The 17,087-nt window shown below is 42.9% G+C and overlaps 1 protein-coding gene across 1 annotated transcript in view; it reads left to right on the top strand.

Annotated features, from left to right (window-relative positions):
- Positions 1-5,050: 5,050 nt before the first annotated feature.
- Positions 5,051-17,087, top strand: part of elp3.L (elongator acetyltransferase complex subunit 3 L homeolog) — a gene marked incomplete at its 5' end in the record, with an annotated part of 64,198 nt that continues 52,161 nt past the window's right edge. The window contains 7 exon segments of the mRNA NM_001095505.1: positions 5,051-5,185; positions 5,868-5,967; positions 7,709-7,847; positions 8,658-8,728; positions 8,982-9,045; positions 9,254-9,322; positions 10,466-10,620. Of these exon segments, the coding sequence (NP_001088974.1) occupies positions 5,161-5,185; positions 5,868-5,967; positions 7,709-7,847; positions 8,658-8,728; positions 8,982-9,045; positions 9,254-9,322; positions 10,466-10,620 (623 nt within the window).

A 17,087-nucleotide genomic window follows, 5' to 3' on the forward strand; every position in this document is an offset into this window, starting at 1 on the left:
TTAAATAATGGTACCAGTATGGTTGTAACAAATACAGAAAAGGCAAATGTGCTAAATCAGTATTTCTTCCGTGTATGCAATAGAGGAGTGTGAGTTCCCAGGCTCACTTCATAGCTGCTCTGATGGCTTAGCTCAATCTAGTCAGTGGCTGACTCAGGAAATGATCCATAAAGCTTTAATAAAAATTAATGTAAACAAGGCTCCAGGGCCAGATGGCATACACCCCCGGGTTCTAAGAGAGCTTAGTTCAGTTTTAGACCAGCCCCTATTTCTGATTTTCTCAGATTCGCTTTCATCTGGTATGTTACCTATGGATTAGAGAAAAGCTAATGTCTTTCCAATATTTAAAAAGGGATTACGATCTCAGCCTGATAATTATAGGCCAGTAAATTTGACATCTGTGGTGGGCAAATTATTTGAAGGCTTGTTAAGGGATCACATTCAAAATTTTGTCCTAGTGAATGTCATTATGAGCAACAATCAGCATGGCTTTATGACGGATAGGTCATGTCAGACTAATTTGATTGCTTTTGATGATGTGGTAAGTAAGATTCTGGACAGTGGGGGGGGGGGGCAGTAGATGTGATCTATTTGGATTTTGCCAAAGCATTTGATACTGTGCCCCACAAATGACTGCTTTCTAAACTAAGGTCTGTTGGGCTTAATGAAGTCGTTTGCACATGGATAGGAAACTGGCTACAGGATCGGGTACAGAGGGTGGTTGTTAATGGGACATTCTCTACTTGGAGTAAGGTTCTTAGTGGGGTCCCTCAGGGCTCAGTATTGGGTCCACTTTTATTTAACTTGTTCATTAATGACTTAGGGGAGGGTATTGTAAGTAATGTATCAGTGTTTGCAGATGACACAAAATTATCAGCCCAATTAATTCCATCCAGGATGTGGCACTTGCAACAGGATCTTGACAAACTGGCAATCTGGGCAGCTAAGTGGCAAATGAGATTCAATGTTGATAAATGTAAAGTCATGCACCTGGGATGTAACAATATCCACTTATACCCTTAATGGGACTGCACTAGGCAAATCCATAATGGAGACGGAGCTTGGAGTCCTTGTAGATAATAAACTTGTCTGTAGCAAGCAATGCCAGTCAGCAGCATCAAGGGCAAATAAGGTCTTGACTTGTATTAAATGGGGCAGAGAGTCACGGGAGGAGGGGGTCCCACTGTATAGAGCACTTGTAAGGCCCCATCTAGAATATGCCGTACAGTTTTGGTCTCCATCACTCAAACAGGACATTATTGTATTAGAGAGGGGACAGAGAAGGGCAACTAAGCTGGTAAAGGGAAAATCTTAGCTATGAGGAAAGACTGGCCAAATTGGGGATGTTCACACTGGAGAAGAGGCGCTTAAGGGGAGATATGATGACTATGTATAAATATATAAGGGGATCATATAATAATCTCTCTAATGATTTATTTACCAGTAGGTCTTTCCAGCTGACACAAGGTCACCCATTCCGATTAGAAGAAAAGAGGTTCCAGCTAAATATTGGGAAGGGGTTTGTTACAGTGAGAGCTGTGAAGATGTGGAATTGTCTCCCTGAATCAGTGGTACAGGCTGATACATTAGATAGGTATAAGAAGGGGTTGGATGGTGTTTAGCAAGTGAGGGAATACAGGGATATGGAAGATAGCTCATAGTACAAGTTGATCCAGGGACTGGTCCCATTGCCATTTTGGAGTCAGGAAGGAATTTTTCCCCTCTGAGGCAAATTGGAGAGGCTTCAAATGGGTTTTTTGCCTTCCTCTGGATCAACTGGCAGTTAGGCAGGTTAAAAAAAAGTAAAAAGGTTGAACTTGAACTTACTATGTTACTGTCTCCATCCTGCCCAACTACTGTGGCTGTCAAACTATTTCCGTTCAAGGACCCCCTTGAAGGTCCAACCTTTGGTCAGAACCCCCCTTAGCTCAATAAATTAGTACAGATATTGAAAGCTCACCCTGACCTTCAGTCCCAGTTTTGGAACCACTGCCCTACTGACTCCATCTTCTCCTGTCTCCATTTTCCCTACTGTGCCCATCTTACTTTACTCTTGGCATCTTGCTCTGCTAACACTATACACACCCTACTTCTCCTACCTACAAACTGCTGCCCTGAGATGCCCCACTATGTGTGAATCCCTGGACCCCCTAAACTTATCTCTGGATAAAGGAAACAGAGTTGTTTGGTGCCCGCGTCTGGTTATAGGATTAAATTTAATAGTGACAGAAAACTCTGCTGCATAAAGTTGTTCCAGTCAGATAACGAGGGCAGCGCAAGGATAACAAGACACAGTGTCACAGAACTACAACTCCCAGAATGCCTCCAATATTCAAATACACAAAGAGCCATGGCTGGGAGTCTGTGGAAATAAAATATGCCCCAGGTAAGTCCCACAGAGCAGCCGAATGGGCTTCTCTCCCACTGAGACTCCTGATGTCCATCAATCACCTGCGGAAAGTCACAGTGAAAATGTCTTACTCCTCCCCTCCCCCCCATTAATCTCTGTCACATCCCCTGGAGACGGGATAAAGTCCTGAGTGGATCCAATAATCCGATGCGTCAGGTCTGATTGATTAATTAATTAATTGATTGAAGTGTCGGGTAAATGATCAGACGTTGGTGCTCTCGTCGCCTGTACAATGTGGAACCTTAGGGTTCATTTAGCAACACGGGGCACAAGTGTTTTACTCCCCACTAACTGCCCAATTATGTCTGTGCCAGGTTTGCCAGGTCTAATTTTCAAAACCAGCCAAAGTCGGCTACAAAACCAGCCCAAAACTAGCCAAGAGGCACTTCAAACGTAGCCCAAAAATAGCCCAATATGTGCAATAAAAAAAAGTCTAAAAATAAATTAATATATGTGAAAATACACCTATTTCAAATTTTCACTATTTTGCAAATTTTTCCACGAAGCAAAGATTTACCCGGTGCGTAACTACAGAGCCCCCCCTCATAAGACCCTAATTCATATACAATTTCAATAAATATTGGTAAAACAGGTCAACCTCTAGGCATTTTGGTGGTCAGCAGATTTTTGCCCCAAAACTGCCTGAAATTGAGTAAAGTCACCGAAAAATTCTCTAGCGTGACTGGAGACTGGGGTACAGAGCCCGAAATCTGGTAACTCCCAAATCCTGACATCTACACAAGTCAGTCCTCGTTGCATTGTGGGAATTTTAGTCTTACATTCAACTTGGCAGTTGACAAATTGTTAAATAAAAACTACATTGCCCAACATGCATTGGGAGGCGCAGGCTTGGCACATTAGGGCATGAAAAAACTTGAGCTTGTTTTACAAAGTACAAACCAGCCAAAGGCCCAAAAAGTAGCCCAAATATGTACCTTGGCTACTTTGTACTTTCAAAACCAGACTGGGCTTTAAATTAGTAGCCCAATTTGGCTGGAAACCCGCCAACCTGGCAACCATGGTCTGTGCCCAGTAGTCTCTGCTCCTAATGTCGTGTCGCGAGCCTCCCCAGTGTTTAACACTCACAACAGACACACAAGCAACTCTTGCACATTATTGGCTAATGCCCCGTGGCATCTGCACCTTCTGTCCCGACTCACTGATTGTTACTGACTTTTCAAACTGCAGAAATTCAGTCAGTTCCACCAGTTTAGCAGTCTCCCTCCTGTTCTCCAGTGAAGCCCCGCCCACTTTTTGCTTAATTAGAGGGATTCCTAATTCTAATCAACTTTCCAATGGGTCTTTCTTATTTTGTTTTTTTTTTTTTATAGTTTCTGAGTTATTTGCCTTCTTCTTCTGACTCTTTCAGCTTTCAAATGGGGGTCACTGACCCCAGCTAAAAACAAATGCTCTGTAAGGCTACAAATGTATTGTTATTGCTGCTTTTTATTACTCATCTTTCTATTCAGGCCTCTCCTATTCATATTCCAGTCTCTTATTCAAATCAATGCATGGTTGCTAGGGGAATTTGGACCATAGCAACCAGATTGGTAAAATTGCTGCTGAATAAAAAGCTAAAACCCACAAATAATAAAATATTAAAAACCAATAGCAAATTATCTCAGAATATCACTCTCTACATTATACTAACAGTTAATTTAAAGGTGAACAAGCCCTTTACCAGAGCTGTGAGGAGCCTGCAAGCAAAAACCATCAGGTGGCTACCAGCCCCGGGGCCACTGAACACTTTGGCCAAGGCCCCAGACACAGGTAGCTGGGGGGGGAGTGAGAGACACATGGACACACCTCCCAACTGTTATGTTTTTTTACAGGACAGTCCCGATCTTGACAGCTCAACCCGCAGTCCCGGATTGTTACTGAAATGTCCCAACTTTTTCTTTGATCTCGCTTTGTCTCTTTTAAACAGCCAGAAAAAGATATAAAGTCTCTAAAACATAATTGGCTTTTGGCAGAGAGCCCAGAATACGTGGCAGCTGCACTTAGATACATTTGTAACAATTTAAGACAAGCAAAGAAACAAGTGTAACAATTTAAGATAAGCAGGTCTCTTGGGGAAACTGTGACTTGCATCTTAAAGAGCAACTCACCTTCATTAGCAGAACTATAATAACTGAAAAAAACACAGAAATGTGTTGAAACTTTTATAACCTGCCAAATTGTGTAACCTGAAAATGGTAATTAGGGGGTGTGGCCACAAAATAGGCGTGGTGAAAATCTTCTTGTCCCTTTCTTTTTGCAAAATGTCGGGAGGTTTGATTTCCCTGATTTCTATTATAAATAGCCGAGCCCAGCAAACTGGAGGGCCGCCTCAATTGTTGAATTGTAGCCACATGAATCTGCTTAGCAGTCAGTTTATAACCAATGACTCCGACACGACGTCACTCCCCCGCACATGCGCAGTTACACCGCTGAAATAGAATCTCGTGTCTCTTTGCTGCCATCTACTGGCCACGCCCGTTACACACACACCACGTGATTTAATCCTGTTATTCCCATTACACTTCAAACTCAAACGGATCTCCTTACATCCCTGTGTGTCCCGCTCCTCCACCGGCATCTTTTTTCTTTGTTTCTTCAACGTGTCCCCGCAGTTAGGTCTTTTGGTCCCTTCGGTTTTCCGTCCCCGCCTGGCGACGTAGTAGCGACGTGCCCTTGACGTCATCTCTGCGCGCTCTGGAGCTCTCGTGTTCCTCCTGTCAGTGGGAGCCGCTAGCGGAACATCGGGCAACATGAAGCCGGACAGAGGGATGAGGGGTGAGTGGGCGCTGCACGTAGTGTGTCATTACTGAGGGTGGGACGCGCCTTCTCTCCTGACCAGACAAGTGTCTGTTATCCGGATATTAGTCCTGGTTACCGCCACCGCCTTTCCACGTAGTTAATTCTGCAATTCGCTTTCCTGCCGCTAGGCGGTGCCGCGCTTTGTTATTGCAACTCATCTGAACGGCTTTTTATCACTAGGCGGCGCTGCTGTTTTGCTCCTCTATCTCCTCCAGGCAGCACGTGATTCCCTCGTCACACCTTCAGTTCACTCCTGCCTGGCCAATCAGCAGCTGAATTACAGACACGCCTTAATTAAAGGGGCCGTCTGTGAAAACCTATGGTTTAGAATTCTCCCCAAATGGAAACATTCAGTATAAATCTATTCACTGGAAGTTCTGTGTCTCTGCCTCAGAAATCACCAGTTTAATTGCCCCACCCCCTGCCCTATAATAACTTTCCATTGGCTCCTCCTCCCTCCAATTCTCATTGGCTGTAACTTTCCTCACCATTTGCCCAGGTGACTGATTTTACTTGCCCATTGCAACTTCACTAAATATATTATAAATATATTCCCACTCCCCACAGAAGATGTTTCCCCTCAGACCCCCCCCTTCCTACTTCAGTTAAGTCCAACCGCAGACACCCCCAGCTGAATGGTTCCTTCCTTCCTCCCCAGGGAACATGAGTCAGGCCGAGCTGATGATGATGACGGTGGCTGATGTCATTAAGCAGCTGGTGGAGGCTCATGAGCAGGGGAAGGACGTCAATCTGAACAAGTAGGTGCTGTGAGGTCACTGAGGTGCAACATAAACGGGAGGTGGATAAAGGCTGCGACCTAGATTTTTTTTAGGCCACAGATCATTGGCTGCTCATTGGTTAATATCAGACTGACAACAGGTCAGACTACTGAGTCTAAAATAAAATGAGTCACAATCACATGACTGAAAGAGAGTAGAGGCACCCGTGAGTATTAATGCCTCTTACATGCACCTAGTAACAGGGGGAATTTATATTTGGAGCCAACTTCCCAATGGTTGAGTCCAACAAGAACAGTTCCCACACACTGAATTATATATTCACACAAAGCAAACTTAGGGGACTGTTCCTGCTGAATTGTGCTTAGTACAGGGAATACTTATGCTGTCATAGTTTTATGGGATCTCTCTGTACAGACTATGAGTAAACTTAGGGACTGTTCCTGCTGAATTGTGCTTAGTACAGGGAATACCTATGTTGCCATAGTTTTATGGGATCTCTCTGTACAGACTATGAGCAAACTTAGGGACTGTTCCTGCTGAATTGTGCTTAGTACAGGGAATACCTATGCTGCCATAGTTTTATGGGATCTCTCTGTACAGACTATGAGTAAACTTAGGAGACTGTTCCTGCTGAATTGTGCTTAGTACAGGGAATACCTATGCTGTCATAGTTTTATGGGATCTCTCTGTACAGACTATGAGCAAACTTAGGGACTGTTCCTGCTGAATTGTGCTTAGTACAGGGGAATACCTATGCTGCCATAATTTTATGGAATTTCTCTGTACAGACTATGAGCAAACTTAGGGGCTGTTCCTGCTGAATTGTGCTTAGTACAGGGAATACCTATGCTGCCATAGTTTTATGGGATCTCTCTGTACAGACTATGAGCAAATTTAGGGGACTGTTCCTGCTGAATTGTGCTTAGTACAGGGGAATACCTATGCTGCCATAGTTTTATGGGATCTCTCTGTACAGACTATGAGCAAACTTAGTCTTCATTCATTTGTATAACTTGGGGTGCTTCACCTTGATGTTATCATCTAGTATATTACTAAATGGCCAATTGAAAGAAACTTTTCAATTGGTCTTCATTATTTATTTTTTTATAGTTTTTGAATTATTTGCCTTCTTATTATAACTCTTTCCACCTTTCAAATCTGGGGATCAGTGACCCCATCTAAAAAACAAATGCTCTGTAAGACTACAAATGTATTGTTATTATTACTTTTTATTACTCCTCTTTCTATTCAGGCCTCTCCTATTCATATTCCAGTCTCTTATTCAAATCAGTGCATGGTTGCTAGGGGAATTTGGACCCTAGCAACCAGACTGCTGAAATTACAAACTGGAGAACTGCTGAATAAAAAACAAAATAACTCAAAAACTACAAATAATAAAAAATGAAAACCAATTAAGAATTGTCTGAGTATCACTCTCTACATCATACTAACAGTTAATTTAAAGGAGAACAACCTCTTTATAAACTATAGAGCGTGTGAGCCAATGATGTGTAATTGCCGGTGCTTGGGGAACAGCTGGAGTGAGTGGGAATATTTTGTACATATGTTCAAGCCCCGTGTGTTTGATGAGGGACAGTGGGGGAGCTGCTGCTGAGTAATTGGATTTGAGCGCCAGCTCAGCGGTTTCCTTGTTTATCCCGGAGGATACGAGTCCCAGATGTGCGGCTCTGGGCACGACAGAGATAATTGGCCGAGCCCTCCTCCCTGCGCCAACTCCCACGACTTTCTCTTTTTGCAGGTTAAAAACAAAAACTTCAGCCAAGTACGGCCTCTCTGCGCAGCCTCGCCTGGTGGATATTATCGCCGCCGTCCCCCCTCAGTACCGGAAAATACTGGTGCCCAAGTTAAAAGCAAAGCCAATCAGAACTGCCAGCGGGGTAAGTGTGACCCTTAGTGATGAGAGGGGAACGATGAAGAGCCAGTACCATTTGTGATGCAGCAAACCGGGGGATCCAACTTTATTCCACGTTGCACATGATCATTGAGTTGAACCCCTGGAATAAACTTGGGATCATCCCGTTTGCTGCATCACAAAAGGTATTGGCTCTTTAATTGTTTCCTGGATATATTACTGTACCCCCACATCTCATATTGTGCTTTGAAGTGATCAGGGGGGCCCTGCCATTGCTTTCAGCTGCCGCTGTCCATATGCTCCATACAGTATAACCCTGAGGGTCCCGGATATATTGGGGCAGTGCTGTCCTTTATAGTCGGTGGGGAAAAGGTTTTCTTGGGGTTCCCCACTCATGCAGACTGAGTATGTGACTGCCAGTGGTCCAGTAATGCCCAGATATCTGTCAGGAATAGTCGTGGTCCTCAAGGGCCACATGATTGAATCAGCCTAATGTCACTCATTTTAATGGGGAAAAATCTAGTTCTATTGCGACCTCCCCAAATAAGCAAATCTTTAGGTGTGTGGGTGTCTGTAAATGCTCAGCATGACCTGATGCCCACCAGAGGGCAGTATTATCCAGGAGACAAATAGGGCTACTTGTATTCAGCTGTGTACACAAACATGCCTCTGCCCCAAAGAGCTTACAGTCTGTGCCATATAGTCTGAGACACAGGGAGAGAAAGGGAACTACCCAAAGTGGGTGCCACAGAATTTAAACACGGGCCTCCCAACCTTCTCTAGATAAATGTGTTTTGAACATGAGTTGCTAACGTTATCTTTTGCTCCCTTCCAGATCGCTGTGGTCGCTGTTATGTGTAAACCCCACAGATGCCCCCACATTAATTTCACTGGCAACATCTGCGTGTGAGTAACTGCCTGCGCTTGTATCTGGGGAGTAACTGCCTGCGCTTGTGTCTGATGAGTAACTGCCTGCGCTTGCGTCTGATGAGTAACTGCCTGCGCTTGCGTCTGATGAGTAACTGCCTGCGCTTGTGTCTGGGGAGTAACTGCCTACCCAGTTGATGGGCGGCTGTGAGGGGGGGGTATAAGTCGGCTCAGGACAGAGACACCCACTCAGAGGCACCTCCCCATTAACAGCACCATTTCTCTTCCCCAGGTACTGCCCCGGGGGGCCTGATTCTGATTTTGAATACTCTACACAATCATATACAGGATACGAGGTAATGAATCCAAGTCATTGTTCTATAGAGATGAGAAACTTGTTAAAGGAACAGTAACAGCAAATCCTGCCCTATGGCTTCACAGACTGCTTGAATGAAGTCGGAAGGGTTCTGGGAATAGTAGTTTAACAGGATTATTTCAGGTTTAGGCTTCTGCCATGATGCAGTGTTGCTTTACTATGTGATATGTGTCTCTTTGTTTTCTTAGCCAACATCAATGAGAGCCATCCGTGCTCGGTACGACCCCTATCTACAGACCAGACATCGAGTGGAACAGGTACATCATTGTGTTTGTTTACTATGTATCACTCATGTATTATAAGGGATAATGTACCCCCTACTGTAAATGATAAGGATATTAGAAGTCACTGAGGGGTTGTTCTGTGACCATATAAAGGCACAAGGCTGCAGGCTGAGTTATACAGGGAACTCTGAGTATCACTCATGTCTTATAAGGGATAATGTACCCCCTACTGTAAATGATAAGGATATTAGAAGTCACTGTGAGGTTGTTCTGTGACCATATAAAGACACAAGGCTGCAGGCTGAGTTATACAGGGACCTCTGAGTATCACTCATGTATTATAAGAGATAATGTACCCCCTACTGTAAATGATAAGGATATTAGAAGTCATTGAGGGGTTGTTCTGTGACCATATAAAGACACAAGGCTGCAGGCTGAGTTATACAGGGAACTCTGAGTATCACTCATGTATTATAAGGGATAATGTACCCCCTACTGTAAATGATAAGGATATTAGAAGTCACTGAGGGGTTGTTCTGTGACCATATAAAGACATACCGATATCAGTTGGTAAATAGGTTTAGTTTGGTTTTGGGCAGGTGGAAGGGTGATGTGATCATCTAGAGGGGGGTCTGGTTAATTGTAACTCGGGGGACAAGTAGTTTAGGTTTGTAGGAAGGTTAGAATGAAAGTGACTAAGAGATACGATCCCATTTAGTCAGTTCAGCTCCGATTCATTTGCACAGAGAATCAGACAGAGACGTAAATAAACAGAAATAGGAGAGATTTAAGGAACCCGATGATCGGAACTGATGATGGTTAATTGGCGGCATGACACACTGCGACACTTGTTTTCCTTCGCTTCTTTAGGTCATTTATTTTAATGAGTCATAAAATGTAATTTCTGAGTTGGGCGAGTTCAGATAATCCACATTCAGCAGCTTTAGAAGAAAAGAAAACCCTCCATTCCTAAAGCTGAAACTTCTTGTTAAGGCCCCTCCCACTTGCACCAACATGGTGTTTGTTTGTGTCACATGGTATAACTGAATTGTTAAAGGCAAAGTAACCACAGATATGAGGAACGCCTTCTCTAAACTACTGCTTGGGCCCCTCCCACTGACTAACTGGCCCCTGATGTCGGTACCGGCTGTGACCTCACTTCGTGTTTCCTTCCAGCTGAAGCAATTGGGCCACAACGTGGACAAGGTGGAGTTTATTGTTATGGGCGGAACGTTCATGGCCCTACCTGAGGATTACAGAGACTTCTTCATCCGGAATCTGCACGATGCCTTGTCTGGTCACACGTCCAACAGCGTCTCGGAGGCAGTCCGGTGAGTCTGAACCCCAAGTCGCTTCCCCTCTTCTCTAACACAAGTCACCCAACTGTCCAGATACAGAGGAGACTTTTATTTATAGGGAATCTAAACCCAAATAATACATTGAGCGCATGCTCCTCTGAGTACTTCACAAATCTAGATGAAAGTTATATTTTTGGTGTTTTCTGAAATATATTTTATGGGGGGGGGGTCAATTCAGTACTCTAGGGGTGCTTAAAATATTATCCCAGTTGCCTTTGACAAAGCCTCATCACTGCAGGCGAAACGCGCGTCAGACGTAACTTATTTTAGAGGTCGTTCTTCACACGCTGAACCAGGAGGGGAGCTCTGTGGGTGAAGGGGTTAATGAATGGGATCGACGGAGCTCATAGGGGTTAAACTCTCCATTTACATGGTTTGAGCCGAGCAGTTCAGCCAGGCAGATATACGTTAATACCCACAAATGGCGCTTAATTTGCCCCTTTCTGTCTGCACAACCGGGAGGGGTCGATTGCGGGTGACGGGGTGGCTGGTTAACTGTGGGCTGAAGGGGTAACGGTGACAAGTTAATTATTTATTCTGTTTTGAGGTTTTATACTCCCTTTTCCAAGGTTCCGCCCGCTGCCAACACAATGGTCGGTCTGAGACCCATTTTGAAGCCTCTAAACACCAACCACCTACTTTTAGTCTTTCCATCTTCCTGTTCTTTACCTGATTTTTATGTTTTTCCTGGATTTTGTTTTAATTTATTTACTAAAGGTTACGTTTTAATATGGTTCACTGAGTGTTTGGATTGTGAGATGGGGAGGTGCGATTTCAAGGGTTAGTTCTTTTTTTCTCTCACTAATGAATTATAATTCAGACCCTGCACACCATCTACTGTTTCTCTAATTGATGGATGCTGCTCCCTAATTTACATATTGTTTAGATTAAAATTTTAACACCCCAGTTGCTTTATAGGACATGGTCATGGCTGCCATCAGGGGGGCACTGGGGGGACAATTGTCCCAGGCCTAATGGCTTCTATATGTTAAGGGGGGCTCAGGCTTGTTGTGTTTCCTGGATTAGCCGGGCCCCCTTGAACCGCCAAAGTAGACGATTTGCACCAAAGAAGGAGCCGAGCCAATGCCCAACACCAATTTTTTTTTTTTTTTTAAACCTTTGGGAACTAATTTTTTTTTTTTAACTTGGGGCCACTGATGTTTTTTTGTTTTGTTTTTTTTACTTGTAGGGGGGCCCAGAAAACGTTGTTGTACGGGGGCCCCGCATATTCTGATAGTGGCCCCTGGACATGGTGGTACCTAAGCTTTTGTGCCGGAAGCTGCCCATGTCAGGAACTGTATGGAACAGACCAATGATTTCTTCTGTGAAGTTCATCAGTTTAAAAAATATATATATACAGTAGAACCCCCCTTTTATGCTTTTCAGGGAACCAGAAAAAAATTATGAAAAGTCCAGGGAAATGTATTGTACATAATATATAGGTGGGACCACAAAACAACAATGTAAAATGAGGGAAAACTTAAAATCAGGGGATGTAAAATTGAGATTTCCAGTGTGTGTGTGTGTGTATGTGTATATATATATATATATATATATATATATATATATATATATATATATATATATATATATATATATATATATATATATATATATATATATATATATAAAATACACAAGAGCCATGAATATCCTGTAAATTATATCCTTATAAACGGTGAGTTCTGATGTCATTTCTGTCACATGACTCACTGAAACTTGTGTATTATAATAAATAACGTAACCTTCGGCCTCCTACTTTTATATGATCATGAAACTCCTCGGTAACTTATAATATCCTTATAATTTACAAGAGGGGGTACTTTATTCACGATATATAGATATAGATATATATATATATATATATATATATATATATATATATATATATATATATATATATATATAGCCATTTTTTTTCAATGTGGCACTTGAGCTCCACTAGAGGGCAGTATACACCGTACTGTTGAATGGAGTGAGCACTGAATATGGATTTGTATATTTTGTGTACCTATGATATTTATGCCCGGTTCCTTCTGAAAGGACGTGAAACCTGATTTTTAAAAAAATTACTGTAGTTGTCAAAGTGGGATGAAAGCGCTGCCCTGTTCCTGTTGCAGAGTTGCCTGGGTTCTATAAAATCAGAGTTGTGCAGGTGAATTATCTCCAGGTCTGATGTGCCTGTACTAGTGAGAAGCTGCAGCCTTTGCACAGCTCCAGTGATTGATACACCTGACACTAAACATTGTGCTCCTTCATTGTGAGAAATAGTCGTGCAAGGTCACTTTTACACGTCTCTAGCTCAGATAGGTGTGAGTCCTGAGAGCTGCTGGCGCTGTTTAGTCCCGAATACCAGGGATGCACCCGGGCTGCAAACACACAGGGAACTCAAATACACCTCTGAATCAGGGATGGTTTAACCCTTCACATGCCTCCCACTGGAGAATCTGCGGCCCCAGCACGAACCTACCAGTTGTGTCGATTCTGATCTGTGCCCTGCTGTCAGTTTCTTACTGGCAGCACATGACATGGCAAGATCAGAAAAGTTTTAAGGATAAGGAAACCTTTAATGAATAAACAATGTATGAGGGGGCTATTCTAAGCACTTTTGCAATGTACATTCAAGATTTATTTTTTATTCCAAGTTATTAAGGGAAACGTGTACTGTTAATATGAATGGAGGCTGCTCTGATGTTCTTCTGCTTAGGAAAGATTTAAGAAAGTTTACTAATTTTATTCCTAAGCAGAAGAACATCAGAGCAGCCTCTTTCTTTCTCCTGACAACTTCCTTGACTACTTGCTGGTCAGGCTGGTGGGAAACTGACCAGCAGGTGGCGCTGTTGGAACTAAATTCATTCATATTAACAGCACATGTATCCCTTAATATCTTGGAATTAAAAAATAAATAAATAATGAATGTAGATTGCAAAAGTGCTTAGAATAGTCCCCTCATAAATTTTACATTCACTTATTTTTAAAGTTTACTTATCCTTTAAGGGAAAAACAAGAGTATTTCCCTGGTGAAGTCAGAACTGCCTCCAGCTTCTGTTGAACTACATTTCTCAGAATTGCCTGACAGCCTTGGTTTTGTTTGTCTTTTCATTAGGGATGCACTGAATATAGGATTCGATTCGGTGTTCGGCCAGGATTCGGCCATTTTCAGCAGGATTCGGATTTGGCCGAATCCTTGTGCCTGGCCGAAGCGAATTCCGAATCCTTAAAATCACGTGACTTTTATCACAAAATAAGGAAGTATTTTTTTTTTTTTAGCTGCGCACGATTTGCATATGCAAATTAGGATTCGGAATCGGTTCGGTATTCAGCCAAACCTTCACAAAGGATTCGGGGGTTCGGCTGAATCCAAAATAGTGGATTTAGTGAATCCCTACTTTCTATAGTCATCACTTTGTTGTATAGACTCCCTGTAGACTGTAGGCTCACTGGCACACATGAGCTTTGTGTGTTGAAAACATGGAAGTGAGAGTTCCCAGTAACTGCCTAGCAGCACAACGGTTTGGTGTCGGCAGTGCATTTACCATCCAAGTGAATAGGAAATGGATTATTAACCCTAATATGAGCTGTTACCCACTGGGTATTTACATCAGACCTCTCAGAGATCAAAAATAGAAAATCACTAGTCAGGCTGGAACGCTAAGCTTGCACAGGAACATAAACCACAGTTGATTTAAAATATCCAATTGCGTGAGGATTGGACAGTTCCATAACAAGAAGGACCAAGATCATTTTGTGGTTATGTATGAAATATTCATGGATTATAAATAATGGCCTGTCAGTGGTACAGGCTGATACATTAGACAGGTATAAGAAGGGGGTTGTTACAGTGAGAGCTGTGAAGATGTGGAATTGTCTCCCTGAATCAGTGGTACAGGCTGATACATTAGATAGGTACAAGGAAGGGTCGGATGCTTTATTCACCAGTAGCTCCTCCCAGCAGACAGGAGGGAGCCAATGAGATTAGAGGAGGGAAAGGGGTGTTACAGGGAGAGCTGGGAAGTGAATCAGTGGTACAGGCTGATACATTAGATAGGTATAAGAAGGGGTTGGATGGTGTTTAGCAAGTGAGGGAATACAGGGATATGGGAGATAGCTCATAGTACAAGTTGATCCAGGGACTGGTCCCATTGCATCTTGGAGTCAGGAAGGATTTTATCCCCCTCTGAGGCAAATTGGAGAGGCTTCAGATGGGTTTTTTCGCCTTCCTCTGGATCAACTGGCAGTTAGGCAGGTTAAGGTTGAACTCAATGGACGTGTGTCTTTTTTTCCAACCTCATTTACTATGTTACTGTGTAGAATCCCTTATAGGCTGCGCAGTAATTACTCCCGTGTGATGCTGAGAAAGGAGAAGATTTCAGAGAATATTCTCCCTGCTTTGGTTACAGGCTTGTGACAGGCGATTGCTTTCTGCCGCCCCCCGGCTTGTAATCAGGCACAACATGCGCGCGTCCCCCGACTCCAGTGTGTGCACTAATCCTAATCTCCATTGATTGTGCTGAAAGAATGGATTAGTCGGGGCTGGACGCGGGCCCCACTCGGCGAGGCTTTGGGATAGAATAAAATCAGTGCTAATCTCCGTGCCTCCTCATTACGTCCAACAGAAAGCTGGCGCTCTTATCTCTGGCACACGAGTCTCTCCGCTAAAGGTGCCAATTCCTCTTGTCAAGGGAAACACAGACTGTACTACAGTGAGCGACTGCAAGCTCCCGGGGAGACGGCTCCTAATAACCCATTCTGTGCCACATGCTAAATGCCAAGCACACGGGGGGGCGCATAGAAAGCAGCAGTTGGTACATTTGACAGGTCGGAGGTCGGATTAAACCCTGGGGTCCTCTTGGGAGCCTGTCACAATTAAAATGACAGTTACACACCTCTCCTAGCAAAACCCATTCATATCATATGTGTATATATATATATATATATATATATATACACTGTATATAAATAATTCTTAATAAGTCTCAGCACTCTCGATTAAATAATTTACAGTGCCTGGGTGCATACCACACTCCAATCCACGTACATCTCATTATAGAAGTTGCACTTACAGGGCTTACAGTTATGAAGATTAATTACAATTCATTTGTTACCCCAGCCTTTATTAAAGTTGCAAAGTGTAATAAACTCAACCCCTAAATACATAATGTTTGGTGGATTGAGTATATAACATTATGTATTTAGGGGTTGAGTATATTGCACTGTAATTGTAACTTGTACTTGATCCCAACTAAGATATAATTAATCCTTATTGGAGGCAAAACCAGCTTATTGGCTTTATTTAATGTTTACATGATTTTCTAGTAGACTTAAGGTATGACGATCCAAATTATGGAAAGATCCGTTATCTGAAAAAACCCAGGTCCTGAGCATTCTGGATAACAGGTCCCATACCTGTATTTGTATTTATATACGTATATGTGTAGGAGCAGACCGCAAACAAACAAATGTTGGTGCAAGGCACTCTGGTATGCCACGTAGAGGATAGATAAAAATTGGAAATCTTTATTATACAAACGGCTCTCGTCTGACGCGTTTTGGGCCACTAGGGCACTTAGTCATAGGCTTAACAGAGCAGACAGCCCCTTCTATGTTTATTTGCATTAATGCTTGGGAATATGAGCTGCCATAATGATTTCCTTGGCAAAGGAGAGTTAAAGAAGAAGGAAAGCTACTGAGGCCGTTTATTACCAATAGCCTTAATAGTGCAAGCTATAACACTATATTTATTCTGTAGAATGCTTTATCATACCTGAGTAAACCACTCTAGAAGCTCTCTGTTTGTTTAGGATAGCAGCTGCCATATTAGCTTGGTGTGACATCACTTACTGCCTCACTTATAGCTCTGGGCTCAGATTACAGTTAGGAGGGAGAAGGGAGGGAGAAGCAAACTGAGCATGCTCATGCCCAGGGCTAAGAAGGTGGGAAGTCTGATACAGAAGCCCATGAGTACAAAATAGAAGGAAAGAAATGTGGTGTTTCTTTTGACAGAGGACTCAGAGCAGCATTACTTTGAGGGTTTACTGGTGTATTTATATAGACCTTTCTGATAAAGCTTACTTAGTTTTAACCTTTCCTTCTCCTTTAAATAAAACATCAGTCACAGCCTCAGAGAGCTGCAAATCAAATACACTATAATAGCTGTATTTATTAATATAAACATAGGGTTGCTTGTCTTAATAAGCATTTCAGGGAAATAGTCAGTGACAGTAACTGAAATCACTTGGTACCCGCAGGGTTAAGCCATTCCCCCCTTGCGTGGCCATTGGACAGACTGGCTCAGACTCTCAGCAGGACCAGCACTTACAGGCAATGACTAGAAGCAATCGGAAGAAAACACTTGAAATCTCCCCGGCTTTTAATTTGTCCTTTTATTTCAGATGTATAAATAACGGCTGCATTCAGCTGCAAATTGTACCCGTGTAAGT

This window comes from Xenopus laevis, chromosome 5L (genome assembly GCF_017654675.1).
Source record: "Xenopus laevis strain J_2021 chromosome 5L, Xenopus_laevis_v10.1, whole genome shotgun sequence".
NCBI lineage: Eukaryota > Metazoa > Chordata > Amphibia > Anura > Pipidae > Xenopus > Xenopus laevis.